Here is a 27,380-nt window from a genome sequence, read left to right as displayed (position 1 = left end):
TGCTAGAGGCGTCACTACAGACCCTGGTTTGATCCTGGGCTGTATCACATCCGGCCGTGATTGGGAGCCCCATCGGGCGGAGCACAATTGGCCCAGCGTCGTTAGGGTTTGGCCAGGGAAGGCATTGTAAATAAGAATTTGTCCTTAACTGACTTGCCTAGTTAAATAAAGGTTAAATAAAATAAAAAAATAACCCGGTTGTATACTGTTAATAAAAATATGTGTTTCATTTTGCTACACATGGATGGAGAGAGAGCGAGATATGAAGGACAGAGGTTTGAGTCCCCCTGCTGGACATCAGATACTGTCATGTTTTCCAGCTGCTTGTCAACAGTAAAAGAAGGACAAGTGCATAATGAAGAGTTGAATTAACTCAAGGTTGAGTTAACAGGTTTAGTTAACAGGCTAACTCAAGACAATGAAAAAGTGAAAAGTGATAATGAAATAATCATAACAATGATTAAAAAAAACACAAGGATACTAGAAATGGCTTAGGGTGTTATTCTTGTTCCAATAGTGCTGTATGGTATTTTATATTAATAAAGCTTTATATAATAAGTAACAGCACATTATGTAGTTATTTATATATGGTCTGTGCAATCTGGGATCTTTGGAACATCCCTATCCCATTGAAGTTTACATTTTATACGGTAAAGTTTAGGGTTAAGGTTAGGTTCGGGTAAGGGCTATGATTAAGGTTAAGGTAGGGATTAAAGTTAGGGTTAGAGTTTAGGGTATGGATGTCCCAAGGACCCCGGATAGCACTGACTATTTATATATGGTGTGGGATAATGTCTGTATGGAAAGGATAATAAAATGCCTACTTGTACAATAACAATGTTGCTTATGGCATTGTCATTCAGTTGAAACGTTTTTCTTTACTGTCTTTTGCTTTTATGTAAAAAACTAATATTTACAGTACTGTACAATACCATAGGCCTAATTATATGTGTATATCAAGGTGATGCCAGAAAGCAAAAAAAAACATACCGGTTGCCAAATTGAAGCAATCTAAATTATCTCAAGATCTGAAGAGAGTGGGGACCAACCCTCAAATACATTTTGGTACATATGGAGCTGCTGAAAATGATAACATACCGTTACATTTCATGGCTGTTATTATACCCATCTATGGGCTTTCCTGAGATAATTTGTCTGGTATAACTTTTCTCTTGTTTCCTTTATTTCAAGAACATCCGTTTCTTTATGACCAAGTTGTGCCTCCTTTGGAAAGGTTTGTATTGTTGCAATAACGTCAGACGGAAGCAAAATTCCTTTTTTGGTGATATCCTGTTAAGAGTTATTTTAAATTGCTCGTCAGACAATTGAAAAGTGTAGCCTATTTTGAGGCCACACAAACTCGAGAGCTGCATCGTGATGAGAGCCCCCGCAGTCTCCACTTGACCGGTGCGGATCGAGACTATAAATTGGCTCGCAATGGCCATGGGGAGGACATGAACACCTGTATCTGCAAGTAGATTGTAGTTGGGGAAATTTGACTAATCTCGACAGAGAAGCTTTTCGAAAGCAAGAAGAAAGTCTAATGTTTCAGGAGGACCAGTGACGGAGAGCAGAAATGGAGAGCCCCATAAGTGAAGACAGGCAAGTCATATTATCTATGAATTTATGTTGCTTTCATTTGCCTACAAGTTGACAAATTAAAAGGTATGTCTGGTCAATGAACGGCTTAAATTGAATGCACAATCTGGGATGTGAATGACATTGACTCTTGAAGAATATAGGCCTATGCCTATTCGTTGTATAACTGTTATGCCCAGAATAACCAATACTCCATGGTGTTATGGTTATTTGAGTCTTGGTAAACAGATTCCAGAATGTGTTTTTCATTTAACAAAATATAGTAAATGATGCATTTAAATACTGTTATCATACAGTATGGTAATTGTGGTCTGAATGTTTAAAAACATTTTTTTTTTTTTTTTTTTTTTTTTTACATGATTTCTCTTAGATTTATCTGCCGACCTTTTTACAAGGAAAATTATAAAGACATGGAGTTGGATGATTGGTCACCTCCAGATGCTGATCTTACACAGAAGATGGTGACCCAAATTGAACACTATCTTTCTGATGAAAATCTAGCAAAAGATGCATTCCTTTTAAAACATGTGAAAAGAAACAAGATGGGTTATGTGAACATAAAGCTGCTGACATCTTTTAAAAAGGTGAGTTACTTTTCTTTTCCCTAATTTTCCAACTACTGCAATTAAAAACAATATCCGGTTTTAAATATGTTGACTTCAATTTTGTTATAACACATTTTTATATCAAGGCATTGAGATATTAACTTGACATTTACATCCATGTTCTATTAGATGAAGCCTCTGACCAAAGACTGGCGAGTCACAGCCTACGCCCTAAATTACTCCTCCAAACTAGAAGTCAACAAGGAGGGTAACAAGGTCCGTCGCAAAGACCCAGTACCAGAGTCCCTCTTGGTTCAGGTGCCCAGCAGACTTCTGTTAATGTGGAACATCTCTGCTGAGCTGACCTCTAGTGGCAATGGTGGTGATGAAGACATCCCTGCATCCCAGAGGAGCACTATGGAAACTGCCATCACTCTCCTGGAGCCCTTTGGAAGCATCTGCACAGTGAGGGTGTTCCGGCCGCGGAAGGAGCTCCCACCAGAAGTCCAGAGGTTCGCCTACAGGTACCCTGAGTTGTGCTCCCAGGAAAGTGTTCTGGTAGAGTATGAGGACTTGGAAGGCGCCGGCAGAGCCTACCACCAGCTGTCCCAGTCCGAGGACTTTGTGAGAGTCGTCCAGATCGGGATGACATCGAAAAAGAAAGCAGGGCATAAGTTGGGAGGCTGCGTTGAAGACAGAGGTGCCGGTAAAGGTGTATCAATCGGCAACCGCTGCTTGGAGCAGCTCCAGTTCCGAGGGGAAGACTCTTCGGCGTGGAGTTCGTCCGGCGAATCCGAGATGGCCTCTCCGATGCACATGCCTCGGTTCTCCTCGGGCCAGGTATGCAGGAGCCCCTGGGACAGCCCTCGCTCTAGCCCCTACCACAGCCCCAGGGTCCTCCGGGCACCTCTGCCCACCCCTCCGCGGGTCTCCCCGCTCCTGGCCTCCGAGATGTGGAGGAGCCCCGACACCAGCCCGGATCTCAGTCGACGCAACTACGAGAACCCGGCCGATAGCAGCAGCCTCTGGTTTCAGAGGCGTAAACTGGCTGCGGTGCAAACCTCCTCCCTGGATGACAGCAGCAACAGTAAGCAGGGTCGTCTGGGCATTAAGAGGGTCCTAATGGGGGATTCCCTGCCCCCCGGGGTCATCCGGTTCCCCTACGGGCCAGATGGGACAAGAGGATTTCCCAGCTCCTTTGTAGGAAGAACACTTCAGTACACCCTCAAGACATGACCTCAGACCAATGCTGTTCATGTTGTTTGTTATATGTTTTAGGAAGTAATCTATAGATTGATAATTTTATAGTCTCGTATAGACCTGTGTGCAGGAAAAACTGTAACAAGCATCTTGAAGGTGAATTCTAGAAATAACATTTAGGGACGGTATCCCGAAAATGCGTAGTTCTGGACTAAGATGCACTTACAATGGAGTATCTCCATTGAACATGCTATAAGGACTAGGACTTCTGTTATGCTGTTAAATCATGTGGCTAACATCTCAACATCTACCCACACAGTGACTATATCTTAACTTCCTATCTATCCTCATTCTATGACTCAGCTGCAGTTATTTATATTCTTAAAAGGCCCAGTGCAGTCAAAAACGTGATGTTCTTGTGTTTTATATATAATTCGACACTATGAGGTTGGAATAATAATGTGGTAATGGCCTGTTAGTGTAAGAGCTGTTTGAAAAAGCCACCTGAAAGTTCTGCCTGTTTTGGTGGGAATTTTGGTGACATCACCAGGCAGTACATTAGTTAATAGACCAATAAGAGTTCCAAACCTCTCTGCCAATAACAGCTAGTTTTCCCCTCCCCACTCAGACCACTTCCAGACAGTCCTAGCAAAATTCTTGCTCGAGAAATTGCTCTTTGCTTAGAAGCTTTGCTCCTTTTTGACAATTTTTAATTGAAAACAATCACAGTAAGGTAATTGTTACCCAGAAATGATTTGATATTGAGATCAAAACAGCTGCTGTTTTGACTGAGTGCAGGTCAACATTGCACCGTGCTCTAGTGGAGAAAAGCTATTTGTATAGCCCAGTTATAATACAGCCTGAAAATAAACTTCAGTATGTCGATTTGAATGAGAAACTGCCAATACGAATGTCGCCATGACAACATGGAAAACTGTCTGAGCCCTCTAGTACTGTGTCGAGAGTCCCTGCGCCACAGCAAAGGGCTTCTATTCTGATTCAAAAAGCTGACAAAGGGATTTGTCAATGACAAAAATGATGCCTCATGAGAGCTCTTTCATTGCCAATTTCAGCGTGTCAATTAAAATGTATGACTAAGTCTTTTGAATGGCTGAGGAGCGTTTACATGATTACTGTGAACCCCCCCCCCCCCCCCCCAATCATCATAAAATCACATTAGTATGAAAAGTAGGGAACCAAAAAAAGCATAATTTCCCATTCCATATCTGTTACTGGCCAATCAATGACCACCATAGGGCAAGATAACACACATCAGCCTGAATCATGTACACTACCCATTCAGATGTGAAGAAATAAAACAAATCAAAATACAATTGATTACATCATACTGTATTAAAGCAAAGGGTGGACAATGAATGAGTTTAATAATATTTTATATAAGGAATGTGTTAAAACACAGAACATAGATTTTTCCTACATGTCTTGTCCAGAGACGGGGGACGGGGGACGGCAGCAATGGGTTAAGAAACTGGAACAATTTAGTGCTTTATCTCACAACGCAACATAATCCGAACCCATCTCAACATAAACAAATGAAAAAACAGACCATGGGTCCTCTAAAGATGCATGCATTTTTCACAACGCTCAAAATCACTGGCTTGTGATCAAAAAAAAAATTCCGGGTCGAACAAACAAATTTTATTTAAAGAAAAATCTCAAAATGGATTTGATCTTACTTCTAAGGATTGGTCTTAGTGCAGTTCCCCTGTACATGACAAACACTCAGATCCTGTTCAATCCAACTAGCTCACAAACACAAACTCCATATAAACATATACAGTAGATAGCGAGTAACTGACTTCTGCCATTCCTTTGGAGCGGTGACATATTTCAATGTCATATTTTTACTTTACATTTTAAATTGTGGAAAAAGAGCATTAGTAAAAAATCCAAACTAAATCTTATGCTTTCCAGGACGCAAATATATATGAGGGGTTGGTATCCATTTATGGAGAAAAACATTTTCTGTTGTTGAAATGATCAGCCAGGTGGTATCTGTGGTTAGTAACTAGCTGCTCTGTAAGCACGTTACTAATGTTAACAAATCCTGATGCAAGCTTTGGTCTTCAACTGATTGATAAAGAAGACAACTTTATTTGTTAGACAAACATGTGGATGAAGGTCTAGTATTACATAGCGCTGTCGTGGACAGTAATTTACAGTGCATTCACCATTTTGTATCTGAGCAGCGTCCACCTGTCACAGTGGATGCCACAGCCTCATGGGACGTCCTCATTGGGACGTGCACAAGTTCAGACACTGGGCAGACATTTTGGATCAAAAGACCTCCAGGTCGGCAGCGTTGTAGACTACGGGTGTGTCCTCAGTGCCCATGGCAGGTTCTGGTTCCGGTTCCTGTTGGCCCTCCTCTTCGGCAACCACCTCTAGAGACTCCAAGGCCTCGTTGGTGTCGCTTGCGAACGTTTCCCTGGAGACGTCGTCCTGTTCCTGCAGGTTCAGTGTGTTGATGGCTTGCTTCATCTTCTTGGCAACCACGTGTCGCCTTCGCTTCTGCGCTGACTTCTTGCCCTTGTACTCCTTCTGGGTTTCGTCGTAAAATATTTCCTATTTAAAAATATGTTTACAGAAATTTGATTATTAAAAATGTAGTGTGTGTGCATATGGGGAGTACAGAAAAAAAGATAGGCCTACACGGATTCAGTGGACGGGATTAGAGAAGTGCATGAAAAGCCACTTGATTTTACAGTCTCAAGTGTCATACCTTAAGGTGCTCACTAGAGATACTGGGAGTGTTCTTCAGCAAGTTGAGATACACCCCTCCAGGAGTCCGTCGCCTGCTGCCATCCTACAGTGAGGTGAACATACCAAATAATTTCACACAGACTTAACAAATGGTTACAGAACAATCTAGCATAAGGGTGAATTCAAATATGTTTTAGAAAGGCATGCAGTTACACAAGTGATGATTCATTGCGATGAGAATTGGGACATTATGGATATCATATAACAGGAGTTGTCAATTAACTCAGCTGTATCTATCTCATATAAACTGAAACAAGAACAGATGCATACCATAATGTACACACCACCAGTTTCCTCAAGTGTGGCGGTCTCTCCAAGCAGTTCTATTGCTTTCTTCTTCCCAATGACTCTCACAATTCGCTCAATCAATTCCTTTTTGGGCTCTTGTAGCCTTGAGGGGAGAAAATGGATCCGCAAGTTAGTATGAGGTTATTGTACGACTGTGTGATATTGTTGACACTGTGGAAAGAAGAAAATAATGAAATTTTATTTAGCCCGCATGGCAAGCCAAACATTTCATATGGCCAAATATGAAATAGCCAAAACATTCCAACCAACCAGCTCACCTGTGGGCTATCTCTTCAATCACCCTGTCGTCTGGGTCTTCCTCTGTGATCTGATACCGACCCTCGATGTCCATCTCAGCCCTGGGGCCCAGCCTCTCTTTGGCCGAACGCTTCCTCTTAAAATGGCCGCCTCCATTCTCTTCGGCGGCCGGCCCGCCACGCTTCATGTACTCGTCCAGCTGAGTGTCCAACATGGCTACCTCGCCTGGCTCCTGTTCCTCCCTCTCCTTCTCCATGAGCTTGCGGGCCAGGACGTAGTTGTAGGTCTCCACCTGTCTGCTGGCCATGCTAATGGCACCATCCACACCAAGGAAATCCAGCTCAGCTTCCACTGCCTGCTGGGTCTGCTCCTGAACCACAGAGCCCCAGATGTTGTTGACTTTGCGGCCGCCTGGGTTAGCCTGAGGGGCTCCGAAGTGGGGAGTGGGGACCGGGGCAGGTTGGGGAGCGTTGGAGCACTTCTGCCGCTTCCGCCTCCACACCGCTGCGTCCTCATCCGAGTCTGGTTCGCTATCGCTGGAGTCCGCGGTTCTCATGGTGCTACGGTAGCTTGTGGCTGACGTAGCTGTCTGTGGAAGGGCCCTACTCTGGAAAGACTGGCCACTGAAAGCAGGAGCTGCTGCAGGCATCTAGGTGGTAAGAGAAGAAATACTGTCAGATCATTTTCAGATTTAATTATACAAGCTCATTTAAAAACCTTTTAAACATTAAGTCTGGTACGCCTGACTGAGCGGTTCTGGACTGGTTCCCACCTACATGCGTGTGTGTACAGGGCGCTCTGTGAATGGCGCAAAATAAATTGTTGTGCACTCCGTGAATGCTCTGGTGGTCCTGCTTCACATGCCATTCTCCTCTCTCATCTGACATGCAGTATGTGAAATCTGACACTTCACTTGCATAAGGAGTGTCTCACATTTTCTGGCCTATCCAGACAAAGGATCTATTTCCTTCGCCTGTGAAACTCGCAGCTCCGCTTACAATACTGGATATGAAACAGGAGACCCTAGAGATTGCAGCAAAATCAGTTTAATCTCACTGTGATATTCTCAGATGGATTTAGAGCTCTCAACATGAAAAATACCAAATAATTTTGTAGATTTTAAACAAGACTACTTTCTCTTCGTCACAGAGGGATGAATCCGTGCTTAAAGCTGATGGTGTAATGAGTCAGCAGGCATTTGAATGGCGTCTCTGCTTCGCTCAGAGGACGCTGGGCAGAAAATGCTCTGTTGTAAGTCATGAGAAATAGTGCTAAATTTGTATTTTACAGTTATAAGGTGAAATATTATAGTAAGTCCTTTCTAAATAGATGTCTAAACTATATTTAGAAAGCATTTCAAGCCCTATTCCCCTCACTTTGTGGAATAGGAAAACAATGTATGATTTTTCATATTTGTATCATTTGTACTGTGTACTGGAGTCCTGAAAAGTGATTACCTCAGCAATTTATAGCTATTCATACCAGAAAGGTGAGATTTTAATATTTCTGGCAGTATAACTAGGTATTGTTTATGGCCCTCATGATAATAAATAATTACTTTTGGGTATTTACATTTTTACATAAAATTGTACAGGTTTTAATACCAAAGTAGTAGGCTCCTCTCATTACCGGTAGGTAACAGTTAATCTATCGTGGACAGATTCATGTGAAGTGACACTTTTGCAATAATTGTACTTCTAGATAACCGAGATTAGTCATTTGTTTAGTCATTGCCTAGTTAAATAAAAAAAATAGTCATTAGATGACATGGAGCAGCATAAATTAGCTTGAGTGTCCACACCATAGCAACGCAAGCTAGCTAGTTAGCAAAATGTAGCACACGCTTTCGATGCACTGGGACCACTGAGACTTGCAAAAAATATATAGCAATCTTTGTGGACAACGTGCTCCTCTAGCAAACTGTAACTAAAGACTGTTCTTCAATTTGTGCTGTAGCTACGTTGCAAAGCTAGCGTCGCGAACGTAGCTAGCTAGCTTTAGCTAACGTTTGCTTCCATTCCCACGTTTGCAGAATCAAACAATCCATATTGTTAATGTTTAAGAACGTCTAATTTAATTATTTTCTTACTTGGGGTTTAACGTCAACTGTGGTTCCCATTTCTGAATCAGAGTTTGATCCAGAAATCTCTCCATCCTCCAAATCATCCATTGTATCTCTGTTAACACCCGCCATTTCTCCAGTCTCACTCGGAAGTAAATGAAAGTACCCACACACACGTCACAACTTTTTTCCTCTTGATAAAATATATTAAAATGTTTATAGTTTGTGATTCAAACGCAAGACATGAACAATACCCGTGTAAATATAGATTGTAGGTATTTATATTTATTTAACTACAGTTTGCTGGTATGTTATTATACAAATGTACACTGCGAACTACTTGGCAGAGAACGGTTTCGATCTGTCCACCTCTGGGTTTTGGGCCCAGCACGCTTCCGCTGCGCCACTCTGCTTTAAATGAACATCAGGTCAAATTTGATTTGTCAGATGCGACGAGTACAACAGGCGTAGACCTTACAGCGAAATGTTTACTTACAAGCCCTTAACCAACAATGCAGTTTTAAGAAAATACACACACAAAATAAGATAAGAATTACAAATGATTAAAGAGCAGCAGTAAATAACAATAGTGGGGCTATATACCAGGGTACCGGTACAGAGGCAGCGTGCGGGGACACCGTGTCGAGATAATTGAGGTAATATGTACATGTAGGTAGAGTTATTAAAGTGACTATGCATAGATAATAACTGAGAGTAGCAGCAGCGTTGCAATGAGGGGGCAATGCAAATAGTCTGGCTAGCCATTTGATTAGCTGTTCAGGAGTCTTATGGCTTGGGGGTAGAAGCTATTTAGGAGCCTCTTGGACCTAGACTTGGCGCTCCGGTACCGCTTGCCATGCGGGAGCAGAGAGAACAGTCTATGACTAGGGTTGCTGGAGTCTTTGACAATTTTTACGGCCTTCCTCTGACACCGCCTGGTATAGAGGTCCTGGATGGCAGGAAGCTTGGCCCCAGTGATGTACTGGGCCGTACGCACTACCCTCTGTAGTGCCTTGCGGTCCGAGGCCGAGCAGTTGCCATACCAGGCAGTGATGCAACCCATCAGGATGCTCTCGATGGTGCAGCTGTTAAACCTTTTGAGGATCTGAGGACCCATGCCAAATATTTTCAGTCTCCTGTGGGGGAATAGGTTTTGTCGTGCCCTCTTCACGACTGTCTTGGTGTGCTTGGACAATGTTCGTTTGTTGGTGATGTGGACGCCAAGGAACTTTAAGCTCTCAACCTGCTCCACTACAGCCCTGTCGATGAGAATGGGGGCGTGCTTGGTCCTCCTTCTCCTGTAGTTCACAATCATCTCCTTTGTCTTGATCACGTTGAGGGAGAGGTTGTTGTCCTTGCACCACACGGTCAGGTCTCTGACCTGCTCCCTATAGGCTGTCTCATTGTTGTCGTTGATCAGGCCTACCACTGTTGTGTCATCAGCAAACTTTATGATGGTGTTGGAGTCGTGCCTGGCCGTGCAGTCATGAGTGAACAAGGAGTACAGGAAGGGACTGAGCACACACCCCTGAGGGGCCCCCGTGTTGAGGATCAGCGTGGCGGATGTGTTGTTACCTACCCTTACCACCTGGGGGCGGCCCATCAGGAAGTCCAGGATCCAGTTGCAGAGGGAGGTGTTTAGTCCCAGGGTCTTTAGCTTAGTGATGAGCTTTGAGGGCACTATGGTGTTGAACGCTGAGCTGTAGTCAATGAATAGCATTCTCATATAGGTGTTCCTTTTTTCCAGGTGTGAAAGGTCAGTGTGGAGTGCATCATCTGTGGATCTGTTGGTGCGGTATGCAAATTGGAGTGGGTCTAGGGTTGGGTCTAGGGTTTCTGGGATAATGGTGTTGATGTGGGCCATGACCCGCCTTTCAAAGCATTTCATGGCTACAGACGTGAGTGCTACGGGTCGGTAGTCATTTAGGCAGGTTACCTTAGTGTTCTTGGGCACAGGGACTATGGTGGTCTGCTTGAAACATGTTGGTATTACAGACTCAGACAGGGGGAGGTTGAAAATGTCAGTGAAGACACTTGCCTGTTGGTCAGCGCATGCTCGGGAGTACACGTCCTGGTGATCTGTCTGACCCTGCTGCCTTGTGAATGTTGACCTGTTTAAAGGTTTTACTCAGATCGGCTGCGGAGAGCGTGATCACACAGTCGTCCGGAACAGCTGATGCTCTCATGCATGTTTCAGTGTTACTTGCCTCGAAGCGAGCATGGAAGTTATTTAGCTCGTCTGGTAGGCTCGTGTCACTGGGCAGCTCTTGGCTGTGCTTCCCTTTGTAGTCTGTAATAGTTTGCAGGCCCTGCAACATCCGATGAGCGTTGGAGCCGGTGTAGTACGATTCGATCTTAGTCCTGTATTGATGCTTTGCCTGTTTGATGGTTCGTCGGAGGGCATAGCGGGATTTCTTATAGAGTCTAACATTGTATCAATTTACAGTCCCACTGTAACAAAGTGCTTATATCCTTCAGTAAACTTTTTAGAAGGTATCCCCTTTCTCTAATCACCATCACTATTATTATTATTATTTTATTTTTTTACTGTTATTGTTGATGTCATTATCGCACTTCGATAGTGGCTTTGTCATTCATGCTAATAAAGCTTAACTGAATCTGAATCTCCCATCACAGTGCATCAATACAGTTATGATGTTTACAATAAATCAAACTGAACTGTTTAGTTTACATTTAATTAAGTTTTCTACTGTCATCATTAGCTACTTTGTCACTAACTTCAGAGAAACAGATTTGAATGTACTCAGATGAGATTGTTTCAGTAAATTAAATTCCAATTCAAGAATTCATGGTGCACACATTTTCGCAGTACTAGATAAAAATAGCCACAAAAAAGAACCGGTAATTAAAAAATGTAATAAAAAAAATAAAATGAATAGAGCTAAGCACAGGCAAAATACTAGAGGAAAACCTAGTTCAGTCTGCTTTCCAACAGACACTGGGAGACAAATTCACCTTTCAGCAAGAAAATAATCTAAAACAGGAGGCCAGATCTACACTGGAGTTGTTTACCAGGATGGCATTGAATAATCCTGAGTTGATAATAATCATAGTTACAGTTTTGATCTAAATCGTCTTGAAAATCTATGGAAAGACTTGAAAATGGCTTTCTAGCAATGATCAACTACCAACTTGACAGCGCTTGAAGATTTAATAAAACAATAATGCGCAAATATTGTTCAATCGAGGTGTGCAAAGCTCTTAGAGATTTACCCAGAAAGATTCACAGCTGTAATCGCTGCCAAAGGTGATTCAAAAATGTATATACTCAGGGGTATGAAATTGAATACTTATGTAAATTGAATATTTCTGTATTTCTAAAAACATGTTTTCACTTTATCATTACGGGGTATTGTGTAGATTGGCCAGAACAACATCAATTTAATCCATTTTGAATTCAGGCTGTAACACAACAAAAATGTGGAATAAGTCAAGGGGTATAAATACTTTCTGAAGCCACTGTATAGCATACCGTGCAATACAATCTTTAAAAAATGTGCCCTGCAATAAGATAACCTGTTTGATTTCTAAACCAGATGAGTTCTCAAATAGCAGCTGCCCAATACCATGGTGGACCTGCATGATGTTGGATGTATTGGACTATAAGGTATGGAGAATGATAAAGAGCCTGTAGGATTATAGAAAAAGCAGTTGGGAAATGAATGTTTGAGTTTCAAAAACTAAATGTTCAGTGAATGTGAGTATATTTAGTTTAAATGATTAACTTCAAATCAAATCAGATAGTGTTTCACTATTTATTGAGTACGGAGACAAATAGCAAATGTGTCTCAGGCAGTATTTGAAGTATCTAAATATAGTGTAACCTACAAGTCAATGTATATCAAGTGCCATGGAGGGTGCAATCTTACAATGTTGCAGTCCAGAAGTGAGATATTTACCATCTATATGCCAAAAGCCTGGGCCTCTGATAGAGACTGTAGAAGTGTCATCAACGCATGCTTCAGTATTCCCCCTTCTCTCTAGGAGCATTGGTGTGCCCAGGCACCATAGGCGTGTCAAAAGGATCCCACTCTGGTAACCAATGTAGCTGACCGATGTAAAGAGAGACAAGTGCCTTAGCAAAACGCAATCTAAAGCTTGCGTGGTCCAAAGATGAGAACTACCATCTTTGGCAAAAGCCTGGGCTCCTGACAGGGACAATAGAATTCTCCCCACTGCGTGTTACAACAGTAAAATAATATGTTTGTCACCTCGTCAAACTGATTCTATATTTAATTTAGTCTTTGAGATGCTCAAACAAGCATGTGTGTATCTGTAGTTGGTGTTCTTCAAATGTAAAATGCACTAGACTGTGCAAGACAGAATCCACAAAGAAAAGAGAACAGGCAAATGCATATGTGGTCCCAATGTCTAAATAGTGATGGCAGGGCTAGTTCAAATTGCAGTAGGATAATTATCCTCACAGCTTAGTGAATCAGCCCATGCCTGGTGAACAGCACTTGGTTGATCTCAGGGAGCAGGACACAGGAGAGCTGAATAGATCATGTGAGACAAAAGTGAGAGACAAGAATGAATAAAAGAAATCATCACAGAAAAGGAATGTAGTTTGTGAGCTAGAAAATGAACATCCTGAGTCTGAGGCAGGGTGCTCTGCAATCATCCTACTCCAACTATTGACAGGGATAATATGGCATTTCTAGTTTGTCAGTAGGAATGAAAAGGAGTGGGTCCTGCATTGATGACTGTATTAGATTTACACTACTTGTCCTATCAATTGTTGTAGTGTTAAATTATTACTTGGAATAAACTGATAGCTAAAATGCTCCTTGTCCTGGTATGGTGAGATAACTTGATCCCGCGTTGGAATATGGTGATACGAGCGATTATTTCAAAGACCGCTACCGTAAACCACACCCCTGTGGGCAGAGCTAGGCATGTTGCACTGGAACATGTGAAGAAAAGTATCTTATTTTACAATTGGTCCACCGTGGTTCTGTGTAGCCTAGTTATGCTAAATATATTTGAGATGAGTCCTGAAAATACAAGTGCTATTGTTGGACAGCTGATAGACATGGTAAAGGCCAGATTGTACACCTCAATATTTAAAATATCTAGCAGTTTGTCACTGTATCCAGTCTTAGTACCTACCTTTGAACGGTTTCATTCAGACGCTCCACCAACCCATTCGTTTGAGGGTGATATGGCGGGCAAAAGCTCATTTGGATGCAAGTGTGGCACACAATGTCGTGTTTATCTGTGCATTTTCAGAGGAGAAAGTGCAATTATAAAAGTTATAACATAATTATAACACTAATCCACATAATTGCATCACCATATATCTTGTGCTTTCCCCAAATAATAATATTTCCATAATCATATCTTAAACTACATGCGGTAATCATGTGAAATTCTGAAACCTACATCACCGGATCAGCGATTTCGCACCCCTGATCCGTAAGCATCCGCATTGGAGAAACGAATTTATAAAACCAGGTGACAATGCACCCTGACACCTCTTCTGCAGACTTCCTCTTCACAGAGAATGCCTCACTACACCTGGTGAAGTAATCCACCATTGTGCAGATGTAGTCACCACTGTTGGGTACAAGTGGCTCCAAAAGGTCCATTCCCAATCCCACCGATTCCCAAGGTTCTGAGGTAATTCATACTGCCTTAATAACTGACGGCCAGTGTTGAGATTTATCGCCTTTAAATCATTGACATTGTCAACTCCATCATTTTAATTGTGCCTTTTTCGAATAAAGACTCCAGATTCTCACTGAGTTATAATTAATTTCCTGAATGGCACAGCCAGAAGAGGACTAAACACTACTCAGAGCCTGGTTCCTCTCTTGGTTTCTTCCTAGTTTTCTGCCTTCTAGGCAGTCACTGTGCTTCTGCCTCTGCATTGCTTTATTTTGGGGGATTTAGGCCAGGTATCTAGAAAGCACTTAGTGACAACTGCCGATGTAAAAGGGGCTTTAAAACACAAATTTGAATGGAAAGGATTGACTTAGCTCTATTAGGATTAGGTATCCATATGCACCAGACACATCACCTGTACATTCATTGTTGTGAGTATTATTATCACACAGTTAAAAAGCACTTTTTGTTTGAGTGATTATCAAATGTAATGCCATATAAAGGTGTTGAATCAATGGCTCATACATTTGGGTAACAAACAAAAAAACAGCTGTGGAAATCCACAAATATAGAATTTGTCACCTCAGGTGTTCTGACCAGGTGTGGAGAGTCTTTGACCTGGATGCACTTATAATGAAGATCTCCATCTGTTGAAAGTAGATATTTGATAGGTTCCCTGAACACCCGTGGGTAATTTCCACACAAAGTATGTTTATGGATATTACTGGGCATGGCTAATAGGGATGCAAATGATCTTACCCTTCATCTCAAAGGTTTTATCCCTTTGTGTAAAGGCAAACCGTTCTGTTTTAGTTGCATTGTCCTGCTATCTGCTGTGGACTTTAAAGTCCACAATTAACTTCTGGATCCACTGTCTTACCTACTACTGCAACACGTGATTGGGAGACCCATAGGCCGGCGCACAATTAGCCCAGCATCATCAGGGTTTGGCCGGGGTAGGCCATCATTGTAAATAAGAATTTGTTCTTAACTGACTTGCCTAGTTAAATAAAGGTAAAATAAAAATATCAGCCAGGGAAACTAATTGTTTTCACTTTATGATAGAACATTCATATTTTGGTTACCTGAATTGTTAGGATTTACTTGTGATCACTACAAAACTACTTATTTTGCTCAAATAAAGATTTAATTAAATTGTGTTTTCTTTAAAAGATGGGCCTGGCTGAGAATATAACATTCCGTTTTCTACCTGAGTGTGGTGCTGTTTGGCGCATTTTTTACATTATCTTGTGGCCATGACAAAACAACTTATTTTACTCAACTAGAGATTTAAATAAATTGTGTTTCTTTAAAAAGATTGGCCTGGCTGACATGAAAACAAACATTAAGGAGAAAGGATCAACAGACACAGAGGCTGATTACCTTTCTGCACATGCCTTTATTTACAATGCTGGCTGCCATGGTTAACACTAACACAGGACATTGAGTGCTAACTGAATTGACTCAGAAAAGTAACAGAAGTAGGTCTACAGTATCACAGCGAGGTCAAACAGGTGTGTGTTAGTCAGATTATCCAGTGTCCACAGCAATACTATTGATAATTCTCTACCCCCAGAGAATGTGGTATACTATGGTTTTAGCCGTGGTGTCACTAACCTTTGTCTTTTCTCTTTCTCTGTCTTCTCTTCCGGAGGGCCTGAGGATCTTGGACTGTGACTGAGGACACCCTGTCCTGACACCTGGACGTGCCTGGTGTAACGGATGTGAAATGGCTAGCTAGTTAGCGGGTACGCGCTAGTAGCGTTTCAATCAGTTACGTCACTTGCTCTGAAACCTATTAGTAGTGTTGCCCCTTGCTCTGCAAGGGCCGCGGCTTTTGTGGAGCGATGGGTAACGACGCTTCGTGGGTGACTGTTGTTGATGTGTGCAGAAGGTCACTGGTTCGCGCCCGAGGTCGGGGCGAGGGGACAGACGTAAAAGTTGCCGTGGCCTTTGTGGAGCGATGGGTAACGATGCTTCGTGGGCGACCGTTGTTGATGTGTGCAGAGGGTCCCTGGTTCGCGCCCGTGTCGGGGCGAGGGGACGTACTAAAGTTATACTGTTACACTGGCACAATCCCAGCTGGCCCCCCTCTACCTGCTACCTGCCTGTTGCTTTATGAAAAGCCATCAGACCATAGGGTCTTAGTACTTTCTCTCTAGTCATTATGGATATTGTCAGAGCCTGTTGGCCATTAATACTGGTATTGCTCTTTCCTTAATGAAATGGTGAATAAAGGAAGACTGTGCTTTAATTTTAAATTAAGACATAATGAAGACATTGTTAGATGTCATGCAAACTGCAATTGTGACTTCTTTCCCCAATGATTTCCTACGGCTGAGCTATTTTGTTATCAGTTATTCCATACCAAGGCTAGATGAGGCTGAATGGCAACAACACCACACACAACTGCAATGCAACTAATTCAGCTCATTGGCAGTAGTGTAAAGTATTTAAGTAAAAATACTTTAAAGTATTACTTAAGTCGTTTTTTGGGGTACCTTTACTATTTATATTTTTCACTACTTTTACTTCATTACATTCCTAATGAAAATTATGTACTTTTTACTCCATACATTTTGCCTGACACCCAAAAGTACTACTTACAATTTGAATGCTTAGCAGTACAGGAAAAAGGTCACATTCACACACTTAAAGAGAACGTCCCTGGTCATTTCTACTGCCTCACATCTGGTGGACTCACTAAACATAAATGCTTCCTTTGTAAATTATGTTTGAGTGTTGGAGTATGGCCCTGTCTGTCAAAAAAAGTTATAAAAAAGGAAATTGTGCCGTCTGGTTTGCTAAATATAAGGAATATTATGTATAGCATTTACTTTCATTTGTACTTTTACTTAAGTATGAAAATGTATTACTTTTTCCACCACTGTACATAAGTACATTTAAAATCGGATACTTTTAGACTTTTTCTCAAGTAGTATTTTACTGGGTTACTTTCACTTTTACTTGAGTCGTTTATATTAAAGTATCTTTACTTTTACTCAAGTATGACTTTTGAGTACTTTTCCCACCTCTGCTCATTGGTACATGACTGTTCAGTCTGTTGAAAATTCCATCAATGAAAATAAGGATTTCTTGGTCCAACAAGTCAGTTCTTCATATTTCTGCCCTGCTAGAGCTGCCTCGGTCAACTGTAAGTGATGTTATTGTGAAGTGGAAACGTCTAGGAGCAACAATGGCTCAGCCGCAAAGTGGTAGGCCACACAAGCTCACAGAACGGGACCGCCGAGTGCTGAAGCGCATAGCACGTAAAAATTGTCTGTCCTCAGTTGCAACACTCACTACCGAGTTCCTAACTGCCTCTGGAAACAACGTCAGCACAAGAACTGTTCGTCGGGAGCTTCATGAAATGGGTTTCCATGGCCGAGCAGCCGTACATAAGCCTAAGATCACCATGCGCAATGCCAAGTGTCGGCTGGATTTTCTTTATAACTTTTAACCTTTATTTAACTAGGCAAGTCGGTTAAGAACAAATTCTTATTTACAATGACAGCCTACACCGGCCAAACCCCGACGATGCTGGGCCAATTGTGCGCTGCCCTATGGGACTCCCAATCACGGCCTGGAATCAAACCAGGGTTGATGTTAAGCTTGTCGCCATTGGACTCTGGAGCAATGAAAAAGCATTCTCTGGAGTGATGAATCATGCTTCACCATCTGGCAGTCCGACGGACAAATCTGGGTTTTGCGGATACCAAGAGAACGTTGCCTGCCCCAATGCATTGTGCCAACTGTAAAGTTTGGTGGAGGAGGAATAATGGTTTGGGGCTGTTTTTCATGGTTCAGGCTAGGCCCCTTAGTTCCAGTGAAGGGAAATCTTAATGCTACAGCATACAATGACATTCTGGACGATTCTGTGCTTCCAACAGACCTTTTCCTGTTTCAGCATGACAATGCTCCATGCACAAAGCGAGGGTCACAGAGAAATGGTTTGTTGAGATCGGTGTGGAAGAACTTGACTGGCCTGCACAGAGCCCTGACCTCAACCCCACCGAACACCTTTGGGATGAATTGGAACGCCGACTGCGAGACAGGGCTAATCGCCCAACATCAGTGCCCGACCTCACTAATGCTCTTGTGGCTGAATGGAAGCAAGTCCCCGACAGCAATGTTCCAACATCTAGTGGAAAGCCTTCCCAGAAGAGTGGAGGCTGTTATAGCTGCAAAGGTGGGACCAACTCCATATTAATGCCCATGATTTTGGAATGAGATGTTTGTCGAGCAGGTGTCCACATACTTTGGTCATGGTCATTGCTAATTAAGTCAAAATTAACTGCAATACACTCGTCTCATAGCTGGCTGGCTCCAACCTCTCGTTTTACACTCAATCAAATCAAATCAATCAATCAACTGTATTTATAAATCCCTTTTTACATCAGCCGATGTCACAAAGTGACATCCACCCATCCAGCCCGACTAACCATCCTACTTTCATTTTTGCCTTAAGTAACCATCTGTTCAAATGTAACCATACCAAATGTTGAACATATAACAATTTGAGTGTCCCGGATTTACATCTACTATATTAGGTCTAGTCTATGAGACCAGGCTGATATATTAGCATAACTTGGCTACACATAACCATGGCTCTCCAACTGAGGCGGGGCTTACTGAGTGCTCTTTGAAATAGGCGCTGGTAATGCTGAATTCCAACCAAGAGTCCAGGGTTCTTGTCTAAAAGCACGATTTTGACTGCTCATACAGTTCTGCTTCAGTACTCTAGTTTAACTGACACCCGGAACAGAAAGACAATTTCCATACACAGCCACATAGAGAAGTCAGATTTAGTCATCACCTCTGTGCACAAAACATCCATTTAATTAGTCAAATAACTGTCGCTTTCCCCCCCATCACTCACAGCGGAAGACATTAACATAGTTTCTAAACCCAGAGGAGCAACATCATGAGACTTCCGGAACGCTTGGGAAACAGACCAGGTGTAGGTACGCCTACCGGTAAAACATGAGCCTATCATAATAATAAATAAAACATGTAAAGAAACCTATAGGCTATTACACAACTTGTAATCATTACCACATGTCGGAGGCATACAAAATTATTGAATGGACTTAAACGGGTGGTAAAGCCTACGTTCCACAAAATGCGATGTGGTTCAACATGACATCGCCTACAAGTGTGATCTTGGTTTTCTATTGAGAAACAGTTTCTGTTTATCCTCATACTGGAAAGGGAAAGGGGGATACCTAGTCAGTTGTACAACTGAATGATTTCAACTGAAATGTGTCTTCCGCATTTAACCCAACCCATCTGAATCAGAGAGGTGCGGGGGGCTGCCATAATCGACATCCACGTCTTCGGCGCCAGGGAACTGGACTGTCTTTGTTGACATTTTATAGTCATAGGGACATCCTTACCCCCCATTGAAGTTGAAATGTAAAATAGTTAAGGTAAGGGTTGCGGTAAGGATTAAGGTAAGGGGGGTGGTGGAAAAAGTACCCAATTGTCATACTTTAGTAAAATTAAAGTAAAGATACCTTAATAGGAAACTTACTCAAGTAAAAGTGAAAGTCACCCAGTAAAAGTCTCAAAGTATTTGGATTTAAATATACTTAAGTATCAAAAGTAAATGTAATTGCTAAAATATACTTAAGTATTAAAAGTAAAACTGTTAATCAATTAAAATGTCTTATATTAAGCAAACCAGACACAAATATTTTCTTGTTTGTTATTTATTCACAGATAGCTAGGGGCATGCTCCAACATTCAGACATCATTTACATAATTTACAAATGAAGCGTTTGTGTTTAGTGAGTCAGTCAAATCAGAGGCAGTGGGGATGACCAGGGATGTTCTCTTGATAAGTGCGTGAATTGGACCATTTTCCTGTCCTGCTAAGCATTCAAAATGTAATGACTACTTTTGGGTGTCAGGGAAAATGTGTAGAGTAAAAAGTACATTCTTTTCTTAAGGAATGTAGTGAAGTAAAAGTAGTCAAAAATATAAATAGTAAAGTGAAGTACAGATACCCCCAAAAACGTAGTACTTTGAAGTATTTTTTAATTAAGTACTTTACACTACTGGGTTAGGGTAAGATTAGAGTTTAGAGTAGGAACGCCCCAAGGATCCCGGATAGTACTAACCAATTATGTCTGAAGGAGGTGCCGCGCGTGGACCAATCACTGGCGAATGACACGAGGCCCAAGTGGAACTTGCGTAGCACGCCGTTTATTGCACCCAATATCCAACCATGCAGCGCTGCTTCACATTAACCATTGTACGGCACTGGGCCCTTCGAAAGAAACTTCTCACTATCAGCTACCAACAATCAGCAGCCATGTCTACACTTCTGATAAACCAGCCCAAATATGCCTGGTTGAAAGAATTAGGCCTGAGTGAGGAGAATGACGGTGTTTACAACGGGAACTGGGGAGGCAAAGGAGAGGTAAAACAAGCAAGGGGATTAGCTAGCTACACGTTATGTGGGTCCTGGATTCTAAATATAAATCCAGACATGGTTATAAAACACATGATCTGCAAGCTAACTAGGCCACATAGTAGACTTTGCTTGGTACGTTAAGCTAATAGCCCACGTTTGACAATTGAGACAGATCAAAATGTTACGCAAACTTGTCCGAATAGTTTGTTGCTTTGACTTTTGAGTTTCTTAATTCATTGACACATTTGATAGGTTATACAATGTAACGTTAGTAATCAAAGTCAACCAATTTCAGTAGCTATGTTTCAGCGAATGTCTCCACTGTACTTGGTTAGCATAGCAAACTAAGTTAACTAGGTAACGTTAGCTGGTTTACTTTGCTACCTAGACACGTCGTCGAGTTTCTTGAGACTGTATACAGGAACCTACTTTACGCGGTCTAGCTGGCTACCATAACTTTACCTAGCTAGCACATGGTCTCTACAAGTAAAAAAACAACAACCGTGCGACAGATTTACAGCTGTCAAACTATTACATGACACTTACAGACATACAGTACTTAACTAGGTATTTATGAAGTCACTGTAAACTGAACTTCCTGAATTCCTACAGTTTTCTTTTATCGCTTATTTTTTTGCGCACTGCACATTTCTTACCCTACAGTGACACCTATCGGCCAGATATGATAGTACATAGAAGGTTGAATTTGATTCAGTTGTACTGAAAACGTAGTAATTTACTCTCACTAACCCCCAATGCAATTGTCAGGCAGTATCATGGTATAACCCATCGACATCATTCCCTTTTACTGTATTCTTTATAGACTAATGTATAAAGGGTAAGCTGTATAAGTAGTGGACAGTGTGTTTTGAAAATTGCACTGCTATCTCAGTGGCTTCAGATAACAATGAAGTATCCAATTCAAAGGCTGTGAACTGTATACAGTCATTTCACTGCTCCTGTGGTGGGGTGTTCTAATCGGTGTTCTTTCTTCAAGGTCATCACGTCGTATTGCCCTGCCAACAATGAGCCCATCGCCAGAGTACGCCAGGTAATGTCAATAAGGTCTCACAGTTCTATCAGTGTACCACTGCTACCATTTTGCAATTTAACATAGAAATTGTGCATGGCCCCAATTGTACTTTTCTATTAAATTCTGCTCACCCAAATGTCAACATTGTTTGTTTAAAATGGCCGACCATCTCATTTTCCAAAAGCTTCTGAATGGTCTTGTCTTCAAGGCGTCAGTTGCTACTTGTTCGAGCCAAACCAGGTTTATATTCATAATGCTTCCCTAAAGATCAAAAGTCCAAAATTAATCATCTGACCTGGATTCAAAGTTAATTTATATACTCTTTTTAAAATCTTTTTTTTAAGTCTCTTAAAGGAGCCTTACTGACCCCAATGCAAAACGTTAATGTAGTGAAGTTACTGGATACTGTTTCCTTTGTTCAGGCAACCATGGCAGAATATGAAGAAACTGTGCAGAAATCGAGGGACGCCTGGAAGGTGTGGGCAGATGTAAGTATGGTGACTTAACCAAGAATCTGTCTTCATTGCTCATTTCATTTCACCTTAGAACATGCCAACACTAAAAATCTAATTTTCTCGTCAAATCTAGATTCCGGCCCCTAAAAGAGGAGAGATTGTGCGTCAGATTGGTGACGCACTGAGGAAAAAGATCAAAGTCCTGGGCAGTTTGGTAAGACCTATCACGAATGTGACCGCTGTAGTCTTGGCTGCAATCACACAGTAAAAGGGCTACATAACTAGGATGATGAGATTCATAGTAGGGCCGTAGACTTTGACACAACCATGCTAGAACTTGTTTCTTTGGTGTTTGAGGGGAGAGGACAGAGCCATGCTAATAAGGGATGCAGTACTCAAAATGGAACAGTGCTCAAAAGGGAAACTGTTTTCTGTTTGTAGGTGTCCCTGGAAATGGGAAAGATCTATGTTGAGGGAGTCGGCGAGGTGCAGGAATACGTTGACGTCTGTGACTACGCTGTTGGCTTGTCTCGCATGATCGGAGGTCCCGTTCTCCCCTCTGAAAGTAAGTCTGCAGTTAACAATCCATTAAATATTGTCTTATTTGCCGGAGGGTGGTAGTGGGTTTAAGAAAACAAAGTGTGCAGGCTTTTTGCGCCATTCCTGCTCGAACACACCTGATCCTGCTCATCAGTTGCTCACCACGAACTTGTGAACAGGGCCACATATCTAGCATCTGTCCCTGTAGTCTTCTTCATTATAATCTAAAAAGGCTAAACTGACCTTAGATCTGCACTCTGAGATGCTTTGTGGATACGGGTCCAAGACTGGAGGACAAGCCTGCACACACAATACTTTTCCAGGACTGTAGTTGAATGTTAAAGGATCTTGGGATAGGAAATGGTGTGTTAAATACATTTTTGTCAATTTGAAGTAATGTGATGTGTCTTTAGGACCGGGCCACGCGCTGATCGAGATGTGGAACCCTGTGGGTCTGGTGGGCATCATCACAGCCTTCAACTTCCCTGTGGCTGTCTACGGCTGGAACAACGCCATCGCCCTCATCTGTGGCAACGTCTGCCTCTGGTGAGCGCCTATAGGTTCACAGAGTTGACTGTTCTACATTATTGAAATGATAGTGTGTATCAGTCTTTCTCTGCCAGTTTCATTTTGGTGATGTCTTTTAATGTTTACACCATGTCGCAAATAACTTCTGCAAGGGGACAAAGTCTAAGCTATAAGGACTCAAACCTGTTTGAAGGGAATCAGGTTCACATTATGGCGATGTACACGGCTCCTATTCCAGTTCTGAAATGTTTGTGTTGATTTTCCTCTAGGAAAGGAGCTCCCACCACCCCTCTAACAAGTGTAGCTGTAACCAAGTAGGTGTTTTGGGCTATTTTATCAGAGTTTGAAGAGTTAATGCAAATTCTCTTATTTTAGTTACTGTCATGTTGAACAGAGAATGTAGACTACATTTAACATTTGCTCATACTCCAAAATAGATAAGGCTCAATTAGACCACCAAACCATTTTCCAGCAACACACAGATGTTTAGAAACGTGTAGAATTTAGTTAGATTGTGCTCAGTTGTGTCCGTGCGTGTTCCAACAGAATCGTGGCTGAGGTGTTGGAGCAAAACAACCTGCCAGGTGCCATCTGCTCCATGACATGCGGTGGCGCTGACATCGGGTGAGTCCCCTACCCTAGTGACGGTCTTCTGTCCTTTCTCCCGGTACACTATTCCCTAGAAATACAAAAAGATTGTATTGGGTGTAGGCATGGGCAAGAGGGAGTGTCCAACATATTTCTTACACTAGTCTTTTCCTTTCGACCCCACAGCACAGCAATGTCGAAAGACGAGCGCGTCGACCTGGTCTCATTCACTGGCAGCACCCACGTGGGCAAGATGGTGGCCATGTTGGTGCAGGAGAGGTTTGGTGAGTCGGAACCTCATCGTCCATATTTTTTTTCACCTCTCAACCAAACTTGACCACATTTGGGACGCATTGCTTTATTTCTTTTTTAAACATGACTTAATAGTGTTATTTTTGTACAGGTCGTAATTTGCTGGAGCTTGGTGGGAACAACGCCATCATAGGTAAGGGCGTGAAGACACTAGCTTGTTGATTGTCATGATACTGGGACGTTATACATGCATGAGCAGACATATTATGATTTGCCTCAGAGTAGCTAGCACAGAATGGTATGATAATTAGGACTATGAAAATAATAGCCTGTCCATTTAATTTCTCAGGAATTGTGTATATACGATTATGTTTCTCAGTTGGCAATATGTGTGTCTTCAGTGTTTGAGGATGCTGATCTGAACCTTGTGGTGCCTTCTGCTGTCTTTGCTTCTGTGGGAACTGCTGGACAGCGCTGCACCACCACCAGGAGGCTGGTAAGTAGACGGTAACATATAGACCACTATGATGGTAACATATAGACCACTATGATGGTAACATATAGACCACTATGATAGTAACATATAGACCACTATGCTCATATCTGACCAATGCAACACACACATGCAGCAGTCACACTCTGAACTACAATCCAAGGCCCTGTTTAAATTATTTTACACTCCTTTAAGTTACTGATGACTTTGTTTTAGATGCTGCACGGAAGCATCCATGACGTAGTGGTGGAGAGGGTAGCCAAAGCCTACAAACAAGTCCGCATTGGAGACCCCTGGGACCGTAAGTGCTTCTGTGAAATGGATCAGCAAATTCTGTTCAACTTCCATACTAAGATGGCTGAACATGAGACCACAATACAAGTGTGAATAACATGGTGCATGTTTTTAATATAGACGCCCCCCTTTTCCCCTACAGCGAGCACTATGTATGGCCCGCTCCACACCAAGCAGGCTGTGGACCAGTACCTGGCAGCCATCGAACAGGCTAAGCAACAGGGTGGCACTGTAGTGTGTGGAGGAAAGGTACTGTGCTCCTGCTGTGTACTTAGAGCACCTCTGTGTGATGTGGGCTGTTAGGAACACACCATATGAAAAAGTCTATATTCTTTATGTAGTCTAAAGGTCTCTTGAAAAATCTATTTCATCTCAATGAGAAAAACCTGTTTAAATAAAAGTAATGTTTATTTTCCATTATAAGAGGACACACCTTAAGTTGACAAGTGACACTTGCACTACACAATCCTTTACTCTTTTAGCTCTAGCACAAATGATCAATGGATCAATTTGGAACCCAGTAGAAACTGCAAATAAGACTACAAACCGTTATCTGCTAATGTGCGCAATAGCTGTCAAATAAAACCTGAAAAGTGGGAATATCAGAGTTTGTTTTGGTTGCCAGGTGATGGATCGTCCTGGAAACTACGTGGAGCCCACCATCATCACAGGGCTGGCTCACGATGCGCCCATCGTTCACACAGAGACCTTCGTCCCCATCCTCTACGTCCTCAAGTTCCAGGTAGGGCATCCATTACCTTCTGTCTCAGTAGCCTGGTTAAAGGAGACGTAACACTGCACTTAGTCTGGTTCAACCAGGTAAGCTGTACCCTGTGCAATGTTGAAAACCAGAGAAGGTGGCTACTGGCTCATTTTGAGGTTATTCGGAGGGGGGGGGGTCAAATCCCTGCTAACTCTTATCTGTTGTCCACTCAGACTGAGGGGGAGGCGTTTGCCTGGAACAATGAGGTCAAGCAGGGCCTCTCCAGCAGCATCTTCACCAAGGACATGGGCCGAGTCTTTCGCTGGCTGGGGTAAGAGCTGGGTGTTGTGTATGAAGAAGTCCTTCTGGGGCGACGTGGTTCCTGAATGTTAGTGGGATTTGGGTTGTGGCTTAGGACTGGGTCTTAGCTTGAAAACAGGTTTGATCCGCTTGATGGACAACAAGAATACTCAGTCTCAGGTGGACCACCGTACACAACGCAATATAGCATCTAGTCTGAGTCTAAGTGGTGTAGTAGACATTGGAAAGTGGAGGTAGGCCTATTCATTGGAAAGATGCTTTCTTCCTCTAGACCTAAAGGATCGGACTGCGGCATCGTGAACGTCAACATTCCTACCAGCGGAGCTGAGATTGGAGGAGCCTTCGGTAAGTTGGCTGTCTGTCCTTCTGTCTGTAGACTTCCCTGTGTGCATTAGGCTAACTGCTGACGTGTGTGTGTTTGTTTCCAGGTGGGGAGAAACACACAGGAGGTGGACGGGAGTCAGGCAGCGACTCTTGGAAGCAGTACATGAGAAGGTCCACATGGTGAGTGAATAAAATAAATGCTCTCTGCCAGATCACACCCCACTGGAATATTTCAGTTTGTTCCACATCTCATCTTTATGGCAGACCCTCTATCACAGTTGGAACACTGCCATGTAAATTCTTTAACTCATAAGCCGCAAATTCACTGCACTATAAACCATGGTTTTACCTGGGTCTCCCATCAGTATATTTGGGTTATCATACTCCTTTTATAAAGGGTTGGAACGATTACAGACTATGTAATTGAGCACTGGGGGGGAAATGGATACTTGATTGACAGTTTTCCTATTCTAACTGTTCTTCTCCCCCTTCAGCACTATCAACTACAGCAAGGATCTTCCTCTAGCTCAAGGAATCAAATTTGAGTGAAGCGGGCACACAAGGAACCAGGACCCAGTCAACCTTGACGAATCCACAAGGGAAACAAACACTAACTAACCATTTGGACTTTGCATAGTTTATTCTCCAAAATGCTAAACTTCTGTCCTAGCAACTTTTACAATCAGAAGATGAATTGGACTTGGCCAAGTGGGGCAACCGGGTGCGTTTTGGGTTGGTCATGGTGGTGGAAGTATATATTTTTTTTATGTGACTAGGGGTTGGTTGGAAATAGAAAATTAATACTCCCATTTTTCTATTGTAAAGATGTTACATTTGGCTGAAACGGTCAAATAGAACTAGCCACCCTAGTTGTGTGCACTTTGTTTGTAGCACTTAACTGTAGTACTTAACTCTGCTTTCTAATACTGTACCAGGTGCTTTGTACAAATAAATCATGCCTTTGTTTTGGAAATATGTCTTATTTATTTTATCAGATTTTTATTGCAGACAGCAAAATAATTTGGCAAGCACGGATATTGGTGTGTGGCACATGTTGAATCACATCACTT

The 27,380-nt window shown here is 42.3% G+C and overlaps 3 protein-coding genes across 3 annotated transcripts; 2 read left to right on the top strand and 1 right to left on the bottom strand.

The window, feature by feature from the left end:
* The first annotated feature begins 2,333 nt into the window (after positions 1-2,333).
* On the top strand, positions 2,334-3,380 carry LOC120026170 (la-related protein 6-like). Its single transcript, XM_038970995.1, has one exon. It carries the CDS (start codon positions 2,334-2,336, stop codon positions 3,378-3,380), a length of 1,047 nt encoding a protein of 348 aa, XP_038826923.1.
* Positions 3,381-4,712: 1,332 nt separating this feature from the next.
* phax (phosphorylated adaptor for RNA export) lies at positions 4,713-8,876 on the bottom strand. The gene is made up of 5 exons (XM_038970431.1): positions 8,764-8,876; positions 6,695-7,323; positions 6,399-6,519; positions 6,088-6,171; positions 4,713-5,930 (listed from the first exon to the last, which is right to left on the bottom strand). Exons 1-5 carry the CDS (start codon positions 8,866-8,868, stop codon positions 5,643-5,645), a joined length of 1,227 nt encoding a protein of 408 aa, XP_038826359.1. The 5' UTR covers positions 8,869-8,876; the 3' UTR covers positions 4,713-5,642.
* Positions 8,877-20,561: 11,685 nt separating this feature from the next.
* Positions 20,562-27,283, top strand: aldh7a1 (aldehyde dehydrogenase 7 family, member A1). Its single transcript, XM_038970430.1, has 18 exons — positions 20,562-20,785; positions 21,777-21,830; positions 22,235-22,300; positions 22,401-22,481; positions 22,709-22,832; positions 23,221-23,353; positions 23,605-23,649; positions 23,882-23,959; positions 24,110-24,207; positions 24,327-24,368; positions 24,577-24,671; positions 24,885-24,969; positions 25,105-25,211; positions 25,588-25,704; positions 25,899-25,996; positions 26,258-26,331; positions 26,415-26,490; positions 26,805-27,283. Exons 1-18 carry the CDS (start codon positions 20,591-20,593, stop codon positions 26,857-26,859), a joined length of 1,623 nt encoding a protein of 540 aa, XP_038826358.1. The 5' UTR covers positions 20,562-20,590; the 3' UTR covers positions 26,860-27,283.
* Positions 27,284-27,380: the final 97 nt, after the last annotated feature.

The sequence above is a fragment of the Salvelinus namaycush genome, chromosome 31, assembly GCF_016432855.1.
Source record: "Salvelinus namaycush isolate Seneca chromosome 31, SaNama_1.0, whole genome shotgun sequence".
In the NCBI taxonomy this organism is placed as follows: Eukaryota; Metazoa; Chordata; class Actinopteri; order Salmoniformes; family Salmonidae; genus Salvelinus; species Salvelinus namaycush.
Note: the sequence above shows the minus strand (reverse complement) of the source record. Positions and strands in the feature narration are given on the sequence as shown.

Bases quoted from the DNA above. Each gene is read 5' to 3' on its own strand.
- aldh7a1 (XM_038970430.1), top strand. From the start codon at position 20,591: ATGCAGCGCTGCTTCACATTAACCATTGTACGGCACTGGGCCCTTCGA. The intron at 22,482-22,708 runs GTAAGACCTATC...TTCTGTTTGTAG, and splicing joins TCAAAGTCCTGGGCAGTTTG to GTGTCCCTGGAAATGGGAAA. The intron at 23,650-23,881 runs GTAGGTGTTTTG...GTGTTCCAACAG, and splicing joins ACAAGTGTAGCTGTAACCAA to AATCGTGGCTGAGGTGTTGG.
- LOC120026170 (XM_038970995.1), top strand. From the start codon at position 2,334: ATGAAGCCTCTGACCAAAGACTGGCGAGTCACAGCCTACGCCCTAAAT.
- phax (XM_038970431.1), bottom strand. From the start codon at position 8,868: ATGGCGGGTGTTAACAGAGATACAATGGATGATTTGGAGGATGGAGAG. The intron at 6,520-6,694 runs GTGAGCTGGTTG...TCTCCCCTCAAG, and splicing joins ATTGAAGAGATAGCCCACAG to GCTACAAGAGCCCAAAAAGG. The intron at 5,931-6,087 runs GTATGACACTTG...ATTTTTAAATAG, and splicing joins TCTCTAGTGAGCACCTTAAG to GAAATATTTTACGACGAAAC.